Source organism: Merops nubicus, unplaced genomic scaffold, assembly GCF_000691845.1.
Source record: "Merops nubicus isolate BGI_N331 unplaced genomic scaffold, ASM69184v1 scaffold17258, whole genome shotgun sequence".
Classification (NCBI taxonomy): domain Eukaryota; kingdom Metazoa; phylum Chordata; class Aves; order Coraciiformes; family Meropidae; genus Merops; species Merops nubicus.
Window position 1 is genome coordinate 1 of NW_008627898.1, and position 15,230 is coordinate 15,230.

A 15,230-nucleotide genomic window follows, 5' to 3' on the forward strand; every position below is an offset into this window, starting at 1 on the left:
TATATATAATATATATATATAAAATATACAGCTTACAGTTTTGTAGTCCTATTACAGTTAAAGCAGACTGAAAGGAGTGAGACTTTGTTTAGGAGCTCAGATCAACAAACAAGACATCTCCAGACCCAGGGGGCAGACAGCAGATTCTAGAGGCCTCTTCAAAGAGCACAAACCAGCTCTGCAGGAAGCTCACGAGGGTCCCACCATGCCCAGTTACAGCAGTGCTCTGTGCCCAAGGGTGGCAGGACTGTGCCAGGGATGAAAAACGGGACTCTGTCCACTTTTCTTCCCCCCTTCTGCAGCAGCCCAGCAGGATCCCCTGGAAGGCTCCTCAGCCGTCGGTCTCTCGGCTCAGCTTTGTAAAAGCCAATTTACTGACCCAGCACCAAGGCTTCTCCGTGGGGCTGGAGGGCATGGGGCTCACCAGAGCTCCCCAGGGGCAGGCTGGGCCCTAGGTTTGGTGAAGGAAACATTGTCCGTGCTTCTCCAGCTCTCAGAAACGCCTGGAAAATGTGCTCTGAAAACAGTTTCTTGAAGGAAAACTAAAAAAAAAAACAACCAAAAACCAAGGTCAGGCTGCGTGGCTAAGTGCAGCACATCTTCTGCTCTCCTCAGGACCTGTGGCCAAGCCAAGATTTAGGAAGCTAGGGAGGACAGACTCAGCAAGACGGGTGCTTGTTTGAAGCCTACAAGAAAGTGCAGCTGGCTGTGCATTCCTAGAGCATGGCTGTTCTCTAAGGCAGTGCTTCGGGTGAATCAAGAGAATAAGAAGGCCTAGTTCCATGGGTTTGTGTTCCTGGTACCAATCAAAGGGATTTCTGGTTTCAAAAGCAGCCTGCTTCCAAGGCCAAGGGTCATGTTGCTACTGCTTCCAAGTAGCTCTGCAGCTTACGGACGGTCGTCTCATCCAAGGAGAAGAGGTCAAAGTCAAAGGTGGTGTTGGTGACATTAAAATGCCCCGTTTCCTCAATGAGATTTACAATCTGCACAGAAAGGAGAGAAGCAAGGATGTAGGGAGAGACCCCCATCAAGGTGAAGGGCAGCAGATGCACAGCAACCCATCCCAGTCCTCTCTCATCCCTCCAGGATAGCCTCAGAGATGAGAATGTCTCACCACACAAAGGGAATCATAGAATCCTCTCCCCAGAAAGCAAACCTGCTCCTCCTGTGTGCCTGACTAGTCTGGAAAGGGATGTGGACACATTTCTTCCCCTTTAAATGAGGCTGAGGGAGCCCAGCTCTGGGGCCAGGAGGGCAGAGGGAAGATGCACAAACCACACTGCTCTCTTTTATCCTTTCCAACCAAAAAACATCGCATGCACATCCCATTTATGTTTTTTTACTACTTATCTTTGCTTTCCAAGTGAACCAGACCCTCTCAGGAAGTTCAAGCATCACAGGGGTCCAGCTGAGACCCTTGGACACAGATCCCCAGAGGACAAGAGCAGCCAGAAAGCTGGCAGAGATCTCTACCTGCTGTAGCACGTTGCGCTCTCGTAGTGCCATGAGCCGCCTGTGAAGCTCCACGAGCTCATCAGTGTAGGCCTGCAAAGGAGGCATGAAGAGAAACAGTGACACACGTGGCATGTTTGGATGACTGCCAAAGTGACCTTCCTAGTGAGGAGCAGGAGAACCTGAGGCCCTTTCAGACATGTTCCTATTCCTATAGATTTTTTTTCCCCCCTATGTTTGTTTTTTCACTGCCTCCTCCATCCTTATCAGCTACTGGGAGACTGAAGGCTTCAGGTAAATCTGGATGGTTTGAAGACCATCAGCAAGACTTAAAGACACCATGAAACATCTGAAATGGGCTTTAAGAAGCAGTCAGAACCCACCCTTGAGCTTAGAGGAACTCAACAAGGTGAAGTTCACCACAGTGAACTCTGCTGCAAGCTCTTCATCAGACAACTCAGTACCTGACAACCCAACAGCAGTGCTGAACCAGGAGCTGGGTTCAGGTGAAGAAAAACCCCTTTGAGTGCACTGTATTCCCAGGGAATTTTACATACCCCACAGTGGGACATGCAGGATTGCTTGTGTACAAGCTCAAGGTGTTAATTGTTCTCATATCAAGGTGGGTTTTTTGGTTTGTTTTCATTTTTATTTATTTAGGCAGCCAACCAGGCAAGTTCCTCTTGGCACACTATTGCTCACAAGGGACTGATTCTTAATCTTTAAAGCTGCCCCAGGCTTGTCTGGGTCTCTTATCAGCCAAGCTGAACTCATTTAATCATCCCAAGGGGAAAAAACACCCAAACCAAATCAACTCCCCCAAAAAAACATTTGTGAAATACACCCCCCTGGTACATCCAGGCAGAGAAAAGCATTTTTGCCCCAAACACTCAAGAGAACTGAAGGCTCTGCTTGCTGGGAGAGCTGAGATCTTTCCTAACACTTCTGACAGCTGGAAAAGCTGATGGGATTTGAGGCACTCACTCTCTTCAATGAGTCTCAAGGGGGTCCCTTTCTATCTGTATTAAGTAGTCTAATAAAAGAGATTATTCCCCACAAACCTCACCCCAGAGGAACTCAGCTATGGCTAGCAGGGGAAGATTTTGGAGCTGGCAGGAGGCAGTATCTCCAAGATCACACTTACACCTGGCACTAAATGATCAACCTGTGCTGTGTCCTGCTGTTGGGAAAGCATTAACAGGCACAAGTCACTGTCACAGACAGACTCTTTGATTATTTTAAGTATTAAGCTCCTGTCTGACTGATTTCTTCATGAAAAGAGTCACAGCAGGAGAACTTTCTGGACACCTCAGGGTTTGGCTGTTTGCTGGGCTTTGGGAGCACAGATGCTGCTCTGCTTGCCTTGCAGGCAGGAGAGGAGGGTGTTTCACTGAACAAAGGGAGGTTTTAACTCCCCCAGCAGAGCAGAGCATCAAACAATCTTTAAATGTAAGATCCAAAAGAGATGAAAACTGCCTTTTAATGAAGAGGTTCTGGCTGCTGCAACAGTGGCCAGACCATTGGTTCAGAGGGCAAACAAATAAAACAAATTTTAATGTTTTGCATATGGAAATGACCTGGGGCTCCATCTATTTAATATCCACCCCTTCTGCAGTGTCACTCTCCAAAGCCTGTCCTCTCAACATCTGTTTTTCATTACACTCAAGCTTTTAACCTGAGAGACAGGACAATGAGAGCAGGGCTAGGCTGATCCAAGTTGTTTTCTATGCAGCAATGTCAGGAGAGCACCCAGCAGTTCTAAGAGATGCAAATCCTCAAACACACCTTGTCATATGTTCCCTTCTTCAGGATCTTCTCTGGCTTGTTACAAGACTCTGGGCTTTTTCTTCCAGATGCCTGAGGGTAAACGAAATCAACGTTAGGGAGCAAAATGAGTTCAGATGATGCCACTCTTGAATGGTTTGGATGCACAGCACTGAACAGAGAGAAAGTGTAAGAAAAATTGTGAAAGAAATCTGCCCAGGGAGGTGGTGGAGTCACCATCCCTGGAGGAGTTCAAAGAACATGCAGATGTGTTACTTCAGGACATGGTTTAGTGCTCATACAAGTGTTGGGTTGATGGCTGGATTTATGACCTTAGGGGTCTTCTCCAACCTCAACATTTCTATGAAATTACCTCTCTGAGGAGAAGAGTGAAATAGGGAAAATCTGGTGTGAGCCAGAATCAACACCAGGGACTGAACACCAGGTGAGAAGCTTTTCATGGGAGTGCAGGAGGAGGTACCTTGTTGTTTGCTGGGGGCAGCTTCTGACCAGGAGGTGGCTCTCGACTGGGCAGGCAGGAGTCTGCACTATTGTCACTGTCACTGTCACTAAGGCTCAGTCTGAAAACCAAGCAGCAGAGAATGAGCATCACCAAGAGGCAACTGAGTTAGCTGTCAACTGAACCACACAGAGTTAAGTGAAGTTCTTTATTGCAGACTACTGAACTGGCTGGGACAAACGGTCAAGTCTGTAATTTCCAGGAATTTCTTTTATTTCCCCAGCCTTTGCCATCTTCCATCCCCTGGGCAGACAGAGCAGGGAGTTTTCTTTTACCCTTTACAGCAGCTCAAGTCCCCTTAGTCCCACTGAGGAAGCACCACCTGATTTTCACAAACAACAACTGTTCATTTTGGGGATTCATTCCAAGATCACTGAGTACCTGCATGAGAGGCTTACCAGCACCTCCACCAAGAAATAGGCCAAAAAACCCTCCACATTTGGCATCTCTGATACAACCTTTGATATTTCCTACTTGTTCTTCTTGCAGAATTCTGCATTCTTCTGCAGATGTGTTACAGCAGGTAACCAACTTTTGATGAGCTTGAAAAACTGGTTATTACCTGTCCCCTAAAGGTCTGAAAAGTATCTTTCAAAGCCTCTCCATTTGTGTTTCATTGACAACGACAGCCCAACAATGGATTTTGGGGCCAGGGGGGTTGTCTGGTGAAGACAACCATCACTTCAAATTTGCAGCTGCTCTCTGGGCCAAGCATTTGGTTTCAAATATTCAGCTGGAGACTCCAAATTTTGGCTCTGAGAGCACTTCCGCAGAGGAGAAGGATGAAATCCAACTTATTCCACTGACTACAGCAGGACCAACAGCTGTCAGCCAGGCCCCACAGGAGTGAAGTAACCCACCAGCAGCACACTCCATCAGCAAAGACTCAGACTTGTCAGTTTTGCACCAGTCTGGAGCAGTGAGGAGAGCACAGATGCTCCCAGCCTCCACAGCACCTCTCTAATCTCTGCAGATCAAAGGTGTCGCAGCCACTCAGCTCAGCAGAGATCTGAAGGCAACAATTAGGTGACTATTTTAAGGGGCTCAGTCACTGACACCTGCAAGCTCAACACTTCCAGTGGCTTTCCCTCTTTGAGCTCCAGGGATCCCTTCTCATCCAGTTCTCACACTGCTGGGGACATTGACTCTGTGTCCCCACCCCATGCTAAGGCCTCCACACATCTGCCCTCTCCCTCCTCCTCTCACACGTAGCCCCATCACTTTGATCCCCCCCCCCCTCTCCAAATGGAGGTCACACAAAAATACCAAACACAGAGGGCAAGAAAGGACAAGAAAACATCTTTCTCCTGGGTTTGTTACCACCTGGAATCCCGGCTGACAGGGTTTGCTTTGACTGCTGCCTCCTCTCCAGAGGAGCTGTCGTCATCATCCGACTCCTCTGACTGCAGATCCTCCACCATGGAGCGCAGAGGGCCTGGGGGCAGGGGGGAGAAAGGAAATCAGCACTAGGACACGTGCAGCAGAAGCCACCTGAGCCATCTGATCTGAACTGGAGGAGTTGTTATCAAGATTCCTCACTAAGGTATCTCCTGCAGATTCATTCTGCACAAAGATATTGTCACAGGCCACCACATTCCAGTGTCAAAACCAAAGCAGAGCTGACAAACTTTACAACTGCCAGAAAGCCACCCAAGCTTCCCCCCCAAATCCTCCCATTCTCTTCATCAATGAAAACAAAAGGACACTTTTCATGCTTTTGGGGACTGTTTTAAATGGCACTCAAGAGGCAGTTTATTTGCAGCAACACAGCATTTGCTCAGGTTAGAGTGTTTGCTGTTGCCACTGTGGATCTGTCTGGATTAGCAGAGGAGGAACCTGAAAGGGGAGCTGTGTTATGTCCTCACAAAGTGATGAATGCCACATTTATAATTTTTTAATAAAACATATGAGATTGTAGGAGAAATATTGTGGTGACACTGCAGAGCAAGCAGCAGCAAATGCCTTTATAAACCAAGCAGAAAAAGCCAACAGGGAAAGAACCAAACCCAGAGAGACACCCTGCTCATAAATTAACTGCCAAAACAGGACAAATATTGGTCACGATCATGCTTTGACATTGTTGCCTTCTCTTGCTGAAGTGTCCCAGCTTCAGCACGTGGGTGAACAGAAGAAACTCTACTAGCCTTATAAATGGTGCTGGGAAAACAAACCTAATTCTCATGAGCTTCCCAAGATCATGCAAGGAAGAGTTTAAGAAATCTGATTTCTTGCAACACACCTTGACTGTGGTTCTGAGATGGCTCGAAATCGGAGTCAGAGCTGGAGTCAGAGCTGGAGCTGGAGTTGGAAGGGCTGGACTGGACAGACTTAACCCCCCATAAAAGGGAAAAAAAAAGAAAAAGAATCTTAACCTTTCAAATCCAGAAAACCAGCACAGTGAGACAGAAGCATTTGATCATACAGCACTGAATGCAGATTTTGGAGCTCTAGAGACTAAACCAAAGTGGATAAACCCAATGTCTGTGAGAACTTTGGCACACTCAGTGCCCCTGGGCAGCAGCAACAGCTCCCACCAAAATCCTTTGTGCTGCTAGTCTCAAGCAGCCTCCAGGGATGAAATACTGCACCTGAAAAATGAAGAAGTGGAAAAAAAAACCAGCTCTGAAGGGTGAAAGGTGACCAGAACACAACCTAGAACAGTTATCAAAGCTCTCTTAATTTATTGTAACCCACTAATGCTCACTCCACACACCACCTACTGGTCACAGAATGGTTTGGGCTGGAAGGGACCTTAAAGATCATCTAGTCCAACCCTCCTGCCATGGGCAGGGACACCTCCCACTAAACCAGGTTGCTCCAAGCCCCATCCAGCCTGGTCTTGAACACCTCCAGTACTGGAGCATCCCCAGTTTCCCTGGGCAACCTGGGCCAGGGTCTCACCACCCCCAGAATGAGGAAATCTCAAAGCATGGACAGAATTTCCTACCCTAACTAGTTCACTTGACTCCAAAATGTGTTCTGATTTATTAGTCTACCCTCAAAACATTTTTTTTTCTCCATCAATTTGAGCAATCCACTGTATTGTTTCCAGTTTATTGTGACAACATAACAGAAACCAGCTAAACTCTAGTGAAACCAGCTCTGCTGACTGTCAGAATCCAGCAGGGATGCTGGGAGCACACTGTGCAGTAAGAGTGGGAAGATAAAACGAGCTACTGCTAATAACAGCATCCAGAACACAAAGTTTGGGTGCTGTGTGTGGTTTTTAACACAAACCCAGACACTGTGCAGTGATCCCTGCTCCAGCTTCAAGGCCCACGAGGTGGCAGTGAAGGCCAAAGCTGCTATTTCATCCCCCAAGAGCAGGAGCCACTATCACAACGATCTTAAAAAGGGTTTTGTATCCCAGCAGGATCTAGTTTAAAGATCCTGAATGTTCTGTAATATTATCTTGCCTTTTTTTTAAAGTAATTTAGCATTTCAATTTCATTGCACAATGCCTTGGAAACCACCCATGACATCCACTACCAAATCCTGATGCTAAGAAAACATTTTATCTTTTTTTAAAATCACACCTCCTCATTGATCAACAAATTTTATTACAGCAAGTGTTAATGCTACAAAAACACTGTGACCAGGTAGAAAGAGGCACAGCAGCAGCAGCTTTGGGAATCAGTAAGTGAAAGTGGTGGCAGGACTTTCATCCCAATACCATCATCCTTCCCTGTAATTTATCACCCAAGCAGCATGAAGAGTTTCATTTATTCAAGAGGGAGAAGGTAGAAAAAGTGCCCAAAAGGGGTATTACAACCCTTGTGAATTATTCACTTGCAAAGGAGAATAATTTAACAATTCCAATATCTTGTATGTGGGCACAGGGCGACAGCCTGAAGAAAAATTACAAGATGAAAGGAAAGAGGAGTAATATTTTCAAGATAAGGCAGCACAGCTCCTGTCTTACCCCAGATTCAATCCTAACATCCTAACCCAGCGGGTGCTCCCTTAAAAAGCCTCAGTAGGACTCAAGGAGAAGCTGGAGGCTGCAGTAGAGCCTGTGTTTCCTTTGGCCATTAACCCTTTCTGCTTTTGCAGCCCTTTTGGCAGCATGCAGCAGGCCATGCTCTGCGTGCTCAGGCTGCCCTTCACTGTCACCCTGACAGGACAAAAGCACAGGCCCACAATGGAGCAATCCCTGCCCTCCCAGCCCAGCCTCTCCCTTTTGTCAGCACCAGCGTTCAGGCAGCCAAGCATGAGGCCAGTTCAGGGAACTGGACTCGAGGGGGGACAGGGGGGGGAAAAAAAATAAAGGAAAAAAAAAAAAGCTATAAAAGGAAAGGCCAAGAAACTTCCAGCAGGAGCCGAAATGGAAGGAGAAGCTCCTCTGGGCTGCTGTGAAGTCACAGGAGCTCTCACGCCAGCAAGCACAAATGAGAGCAAGACTGCTCCTTTCAACAGCAGCCTGCAAAGATGTCAACTCCAAGCTCTGGAGGAGCTGCAGCCCCAGAGCGTGTTGCACAACACGTTGGCTGGAGCTCCAAAGCTGATTGAAGAGTTTCCGGGCCCCGCTCCACCTCCAGCTGCTCCCTCGCTCTAGTGATGTGGCTTTACCACACAGCTGCACCAGCACAGACCAACACCAAACTGGGAGCAAAAGGAACCCCCCCCAGGCTGGAAAAGGAACTCCTGCAGTTTTCTCTGCCCGTGCCAAGGCATTATGCAGTCAGACCCTTCAGCCTCGAGTTCCACAGAAACCTAAGCTGACCTGAGCAGCGGCTGCCACGCTTCCCCCCCCGGCCCCAGCGAGTGTTCCTGCCCTCCTCCTCGGCTAGCACTCAAATGCCTCTGTCAAGCATCCAACAGACACAGGAGCTGGTGCAAGGGAGGCCACAGGAGCACCAGGAGCTCAGGGAAGGGGGTGGGACAGGCCTGCAGCAGAGGCTGTGCACCCAAAACCTCTGTCTGTGGTTCCACGGCAGGGTCTGCACAGCTCAGAGCTGCAGCGAGTGTTCCTGCCCTCCTCCTGGGCTAGCACTCAAATGCCTCTGTCAAGCATCCAACAGACACAGGAGCTGGTGCAAGGGAGGCCACAGGAGCACCAGGAGCTCAGGGAAGGGGGTGGGACAGGCCTGCAGCAGAGGCTGTGCACCCAAAACCTCTGTCTGTGGTTCCACGGCAGGGTCTGCACAGCTCAGAGCTGCAGAGTCCCCAGGGGATGGGGGACACCTCAGGAAGTCCAAGACACCCAGGACTTGGCAGAGGTCAGCAGGGTGCAGAAGCTCAACGTGAGGTACAGGAATTGCCACCCACTGCTGCACATCCAGTGTAAGGCTGGAAGTGGAGAGGAGCTGCCTCGTACTGCATGAGATGCATATTTAATCATCTGGAAAAAAAACCCCAAGTCTTGGCAGAGTTGCTTTGAATTAACACTTCCCTGATAAACTCTTCTACTGGGAATCCTTGAGGAAAAAAAAACCCCAAACCCTTTCTGAAATAAGCACATCAATATTTATTGTATGGTGGTGCTGATTCAATCATGATACAGGTTGTCCCTAGAAGGTTTGCTCCAGTAAAATAAATCTCTCCAAAAGTGGTCAGCAGGATGCAGTTCAAAAATTCATGGGACTGAATTTTTATTACCCTGTGAATGCCATCAGGAGATAAATGGCTGCTTCAGAGCCAATACAAAACACACAAATGAAAACTAGCAAAAAGTTTGGATTTCAGTTGTGTCCTTCCCCTCCTCCCACTTTGGTTTTGCCTTCTTTTGGAAAACAATTTTTAGAAGGTAGAGGAATGTTCTTAGTTGTAAAAAAAAAAAAATATTTAGATAGTTTTTAAAAAATAGTAGTAAGATAACATGATTTCCTTCATGTTTTACAGCACAACTTATTTAGGTTGAGTGGCATGTGGTTGTATTTTGAGCTTTAGCCAATAACATTTCTTACAGGCCACGTCAGGAAGAGGGTTTTCCCTTCTTGACTTCTGAGTTTTGGTGGTTTCTTTATTCCTAGAGACAAACTTGAAATGATTCCCTCCTCTTCTGACTTAAGATCACATTCAAAACCATTCTGTTATCATAAGCAGGTAATAAGTGTACCTAGTCCCACTATCCTCCAGCTCTATAAATGTCACTGCAAGGGATGAAGGAGAGGCCACAACCTTCAGCTCTGACTTTTAGCTAACTGAAATAAATCTAAATGGAACTACTCCTCTGAAATAGGCAGTGAAGCAGGTAGAATAACAATTAATACCAAGAGGACTTTCAAAGGAGTCTTACTTGAGACACAGCCCCACCTCAGCATTTTCCACCCTGGTTCTCCACCTGGTCTGAGGGAGCATTTTATGAACATCTTTAACATGCAGTGATTTCAACAGCACGCTGAAAAAATCCTGCTACAGGACAAATCTCTACTCACCTCTGACTTGAAAGAAGTTTCATCCTCTGAATTGGACTCCTCCATTTCCACAGGCTTTTTGATCTCCTTGGCCTCACTTTCAGATTTTACCTTTTCCACTTTGGCATTCATCTTCTCCTTGGTTTGTTTCTTCTCTGGATACGAGGAAGACGAGGTTCTGGGGGATGTCCCCAGGATATTCTTCACCCCTTTGGAGCTACTCTTTTTCTGTTTTTTGGCACTAGGCTTTGGTGACTCCACGTTGGAGGGCCTCTTGCTGGAAGACTTTAACTCCGGCTGTGGCCCACCCTTTGGAGAAGTGTTCTCCAGTTTGGTCTCCTTCACGGCCAGTTTTGGTTCCTTGAAAGCAGCTTTTGGAGGTGCCTTCTCCTCCTTAGGCAGTTTGTTCTCAGTTGGTTTCCTGGAGGAGTCCTTCAAAGGCTTGTTTTGTTCTCTTTCAAGGTCTTTGGAGGAGTTTTTGCTCTCAGAGTCTTTTCTTGGCCTTTCCCTGTGCTCCTTGGTTACTTTGTGTGGCTTGGATGCTTTGCTACTTTCCTTGTTTGCATCCTAAAAATTCAGCAACAGAAACATGCCAGTGGGGTATGAAATTGAAGCTCTGCACAGAATTATAAAACACATTCTCATAAATCACACTGAAGCATTTGTTTCATGTAGACATCCACCCACAGATGTCTAATGCACTTATCTACCTCTGAGGCAAACATCTACATTTCCCTAAAGCTGATGGACAGAGATTGACAGCAGGCATTAGGACAGGGTGAAGCACGTTTCACAAATGCCTGTTCCTCTCCACAGTCTATAAAAGGAGATCTATAAATATATCTCTGGATGTTTAGTTCAGGTTTAATCTGCAGGGTTAACATCTGAAGCCAGGTAAGAGGAAACTCAAGCTGTATTACACAGTTACACCTCACAACACTTCTTTTTAAGAAAAAAAAATACTAAACAGCAATGAAAGATTTTTTTTAAGGCTAAATCACACCCATGGCAAATGCAAATGAGGTTTGTAACCGCCTACCCCCCAGCTCACAATACAGCAACTTGACAACACCACCAAAAGTCCCCACAGCCCTAGGAGAGCCAAGGTCCCTGGTACCAGCAACAATCTTATCACCTTTAATAAGAGCTTCAGGATGCCCATCATCAGGTGCCTGCCCATCCTAAGGGTCAGGCACACAGGCAGGCAAAGGGGCCCTTCCCTCTGCTAGTGATGGGGGAACTCAAAACACAGACACTGGAGCATGGACTGGACATGTGCACCTCTGAGGGCAACCTGGAGGAAGAGAAGTAAGAGACTCATCTCTTTGGCTATTTTCACCAGAGCTTGAGTCAGAGTCCTTCATTTCTCTTCTGTCCTGGCAATTTTCACCAGAGCTTCAGTCAGAGTCCTTCATTTCTCTTCTGTCTTCTCTGTTTTCTAATGCTTAAGTCCTGACCAAAATGAAATCAGCCACTAATAGATAAGTCATCCTCATTCTGTTTCATAACAGAAGACACGACCAAAGTGCCAGAAGTGTTTAGAGCCCTGAACAAAATGGGTTTCAGAATTGAGTTACACCATAAAATGAATGGCTGTTAATACTTGTGAGTGTGCAGGCTGCTAAAGTGTATGTAATGTGCTTCAAAACTCATTGCCTGTGGCTTGTTTCTCCTATGTAGAATCCCACAAAACCAACTTCAGCACCCAAGTGAAAAAGCCAAAAGAAAATTTAAGCTTCTTCTGAAGTCCTAAGAACTAGATGCTGCTGGATACAAACATCAAATCTTGAAATATTCTACTATTCCATATTCTGGATCTTTCACCCCACCACCCCAAGCAGTTCTAGTGCCAGAGGAAGTGCTGACTCTCTGCTCAGCCCTGCTGCTGAGAGATCAAATCCCCCAGGACCTGGAGCACAGCTTTACATGACAGACAGTGAAAGAACCATGTAATTTGTCTTCAGCAGCAGGGATACAAGCCAGGCCAGAGAGGACTTCATTCAGCTTTATCACTGCAGCAGTTCAGGAGGAAGATACGGTTCACCAAAAATTCCCAGTCTTGAACATTTCATTTTCTTTTCAAAATTTCCCTGTAGAGAAGTCCAGTGAATCCTAAGAAAGCCTCCTAAATTATGCTGAGTTCCAGCCCATTAGCTAGTGAACTATGGAGCACAAGAAAGAAGGTTTCAGAATTGGAAGTGGCCAGAAACAGCTGCTGAACGAGCTCTTAGCAGCGAGTCCTGAAAGACCTCTTCACCTCAGGCTGACCCAAAAGTGTGCTGCACTGACCTTTGACCCATGGGATGGTTTGGTCTTCTTGGGATCAGAAAAGGCAGAGAGTGGTATTGTGGGCAACATGGGGTAATCAGGACTTGGCCTTGAAACAGTTTCAGCTCCTTCTGGCATTACCATCACCTAGTAATGAAGAGGAGAAAAATTATAGATGAGTAAAGCCACACAGACTATTAACACCTGATTATGTTAAGCCCCTTGCTCAATTAACACACTATTATTCATCTTTTGGATGTTTTTCCTCTGCTTAAAGGCCATAAAAATATATTGTCTATGTCACCCTCAGTTTCAAGGCAACTCCTCAAATACAGAGCATTAAAACAACAAAAAAAAAATGAAAGGCAACTGGCAATATCAAGTGTCTTTCCCAAAGGGAACTCCAATATTCCAGAGCTTTATTGCACAAGCAGGTAATAAAGCTCTGGACAGGAACTGCATGTTCTGCTGCAAATGCTCTTACCCTGCACACACGTAGCAAGGTTAAGTCTGGAAGGAATAAGCAGGACTCCAACAATTTAGGAGAAGCCAAATTCACTCACTCAGGAAAAATAAAGCAAGAAAAAAAGGCAAGCCTTGGGTCTATCCCTTGACAAGATCTTACACCAAGCACTGAGCTCCATGAACCACTTTCCTTCCTACCTCCCCTTTATTCTGTCAGAATAATTCAGTCAAAAATTTCCACTCAACTGGTGTGAAGTGATTCACAAGTTACACACGTCCATACATAAGGAACACAACAATATGCTATAAAAATCCTCAAAAGCAGACGTTGCTCTGGCCATCCTGTGGCTGAAACAAGCACCTTCTTCCCTGTGCCCAACACAGAAAAGCACTGGCATACTCAGAAGATGTGCACAGACCAGCTTGGAATACTTCCCATTCCTGAGATTTACTCTCTACAAACTTCCCCATAGCTTTTTTTTTTTTTTAATTTTAATTATTATTTTTTCAGGCTAGAAGCATGTTTTTTTTTCTGAAGAAAATTTTGCCCGCAATTAAGACCATCTTGAATAAAGTCCTTGAACAGAACATAATTATATACTGCTACATATGGGGCTGGCTCAGAACACAGTCATGACATCCTCTGCCTGCTCAAAAGCTTCACCCACTTTGTGACTTGTACTAAATGGCCTTGATCCTGTAGTTATTTGAGGATCATTTCTTTAGTCTACCACTGCATATTAGTTTCCCAGAAGTAAGAGTTCATCCACTGTAGCAACTTGTATCTTATTGTGCCTTTAAGAGTAACTATTTTTTCCTCCCACTCCCATTTTTATTCTATATTCTAAAACTTTTTTGGTTTTTTTTATCATTTAAGCCACAATCAGCTTTCCAGGACATTTATTGACCAGGAGGTGCCAAGTATTAAGCTTTCCTGTGGCAAAAGTAAGGGATGGACTGGAAGCTTCTCCCTTTTTCTTGAGCTTTTCTATGCTGCTACAGCTCCCTAGGAAGCTCACAGCTTAAGTGTGACTGCCTGATGGGCAGCGTGCAACATCCACAGAAAATCTCTGCTTCCAGAGGGGTTTTAGTGCTTTGATATTAATGGGCCCATTTAAATTGAAAATGAAGTGCCACCAATCACACCAGCCGTGGTTTAGTTCTGCTTCAAGTGCTGCAGCCGTATAACCAGGACTAAAAATTGCCTGGGTCATCCTTTGGATGAACACAGAAAGCTGCAGCTGGCAAGAAAACCCCAAATAAAATGAGATCACAACACATTTCAGCAGAACCTCTTCAGATCTCCAGCCCCTCTGGCACTTACCCCTCCAGCCTTAATGAGTTTGCGTCTGAATTCCTTGGTGGGGTTGTTGAAAGTCAGTTTCTCACAGCGAAGGTGGTTCACGGGTGGATTTCCCTCCAAATTTAAGAACAGGTCGTAGGTGAAACAAACCTTTTTCGGCTCCTCCTGAAAACAAGACAGACTTTGGGCTAAGGGAAGAAGTCTGGTGAGCACACTGAGTCAGGGGATTCAAACAGTCACTCCTGAAAATCCCAAATAAACCACTGAGTAAGTGCTGCATTCAGAGTTTTTCATCATGACATCAGAGAGCTAGAAATTAAATGATTTGTGCCTGAAGTGAACATACCACTTGTCAGAAACCAGGCGTGGCTTTTCCCTGCCAAAGCAATGCCAGGACAAGGCTACTGGCTGATAATTATCTGCTTGAAGCTGTGCAAGTCTCCCTAGGAAAGCAGATTCAGCTTTACCGACGACCCTGTTTTGGCTGAAATTTGGATCCTATCTCCCTTGGGAAGCAACTGAGCTCTAAAGTATCAATATTAAGAAAAGCATAATCCTTAAGAAGGAACGACTCAACTCCCAGGATCTCTGTGGATGCTGAGAGCAGATTAAACAGGGCAGGAAAAGGACGACTCGTTTCGTGGAATCCTTTTCAATATGCATATTGCAGGGGCTGAATGGGAAGATATCCCAGGCTTTTGAACTTTCCAAGGGCACTTTCTCTCCAGAAATCCAGGGTTTGTATGCGTGGAGGGGATCATCTGCGCCTCACTGCTTCCCTTCCACCTGCAGGATGGAAGAAATCCCTCCCTTTTTTCCCCCTAAAACTGCAAATATCACGTCTTACTAATTACAAACATCAACACGTTGCTTGGTACCATCTTGCACTCCACGTTTCAAAATGAAAACTCAACATGTGGCAGAAGAGACCCCTCCTGCAAACCCCCCAGGGGTGTTCTGAGTTTCCACAAACGCCTCCCGGGTGCCTCGTTCTGTGCCCAGCACCCTCCTCTCCACAATCCATCCCCAGCAGCTCTCTCTCCTGCTGCACTTGCATTGTTGGACTGGAACAGACGCTGCAGGCTTCGAGCCCGAGCCACTA

General features: G+C 46.2%; 1 protein-coding gene across 1 annotated transcript in view; it reads right to left on the minus strand.

The window, feature by feature from the left end:
* Positions 1-854: 854 nt before the first annotated feature.
* Positions 855-15,230, minus strand: part of MLLT1 (myeloid/lymphoid or mixed-lineage leukemia (trithorax homolog, Drosophila); translocated to, 1) — a gene marked incomplete at its 5' end in the record, with an annotated part of 24,754 nt that continues 10,378 nt past the window's right edge. The window contains 9 exons of the mRNA XM_008946504.1: positions 855-983; positions 1,474-1,545; positions 3,238-3,309; positions 3,698-3,797; positions 5,060-5,171; positions 5,976-6,063; positions 10,114-10,659; positions 12,382-12,507; positions 14,150-14,293. Coding sequence (XP_008944752.1) covers positions 855-983; positions 1,474-1,545; positions 3,238-3,309; positions 3,698-3,797; positions 5,060-5,171; positions 5,976-6,063; positions 10,114-10,659; positions 12,382-12,507; positions 14,150-14,293 — 1,389 coding nt within the window. The remainder of the gene's footprint in view (positions 984-1,473; positions 1,546-3,237; positions 3,310-3,697; positions 3,798-5,059; positions 5,172-5,975; positions 6,064-10,113; positions 10,660-12,381; positions 12,508-14,149; positions 14,294-15,230) is intronic.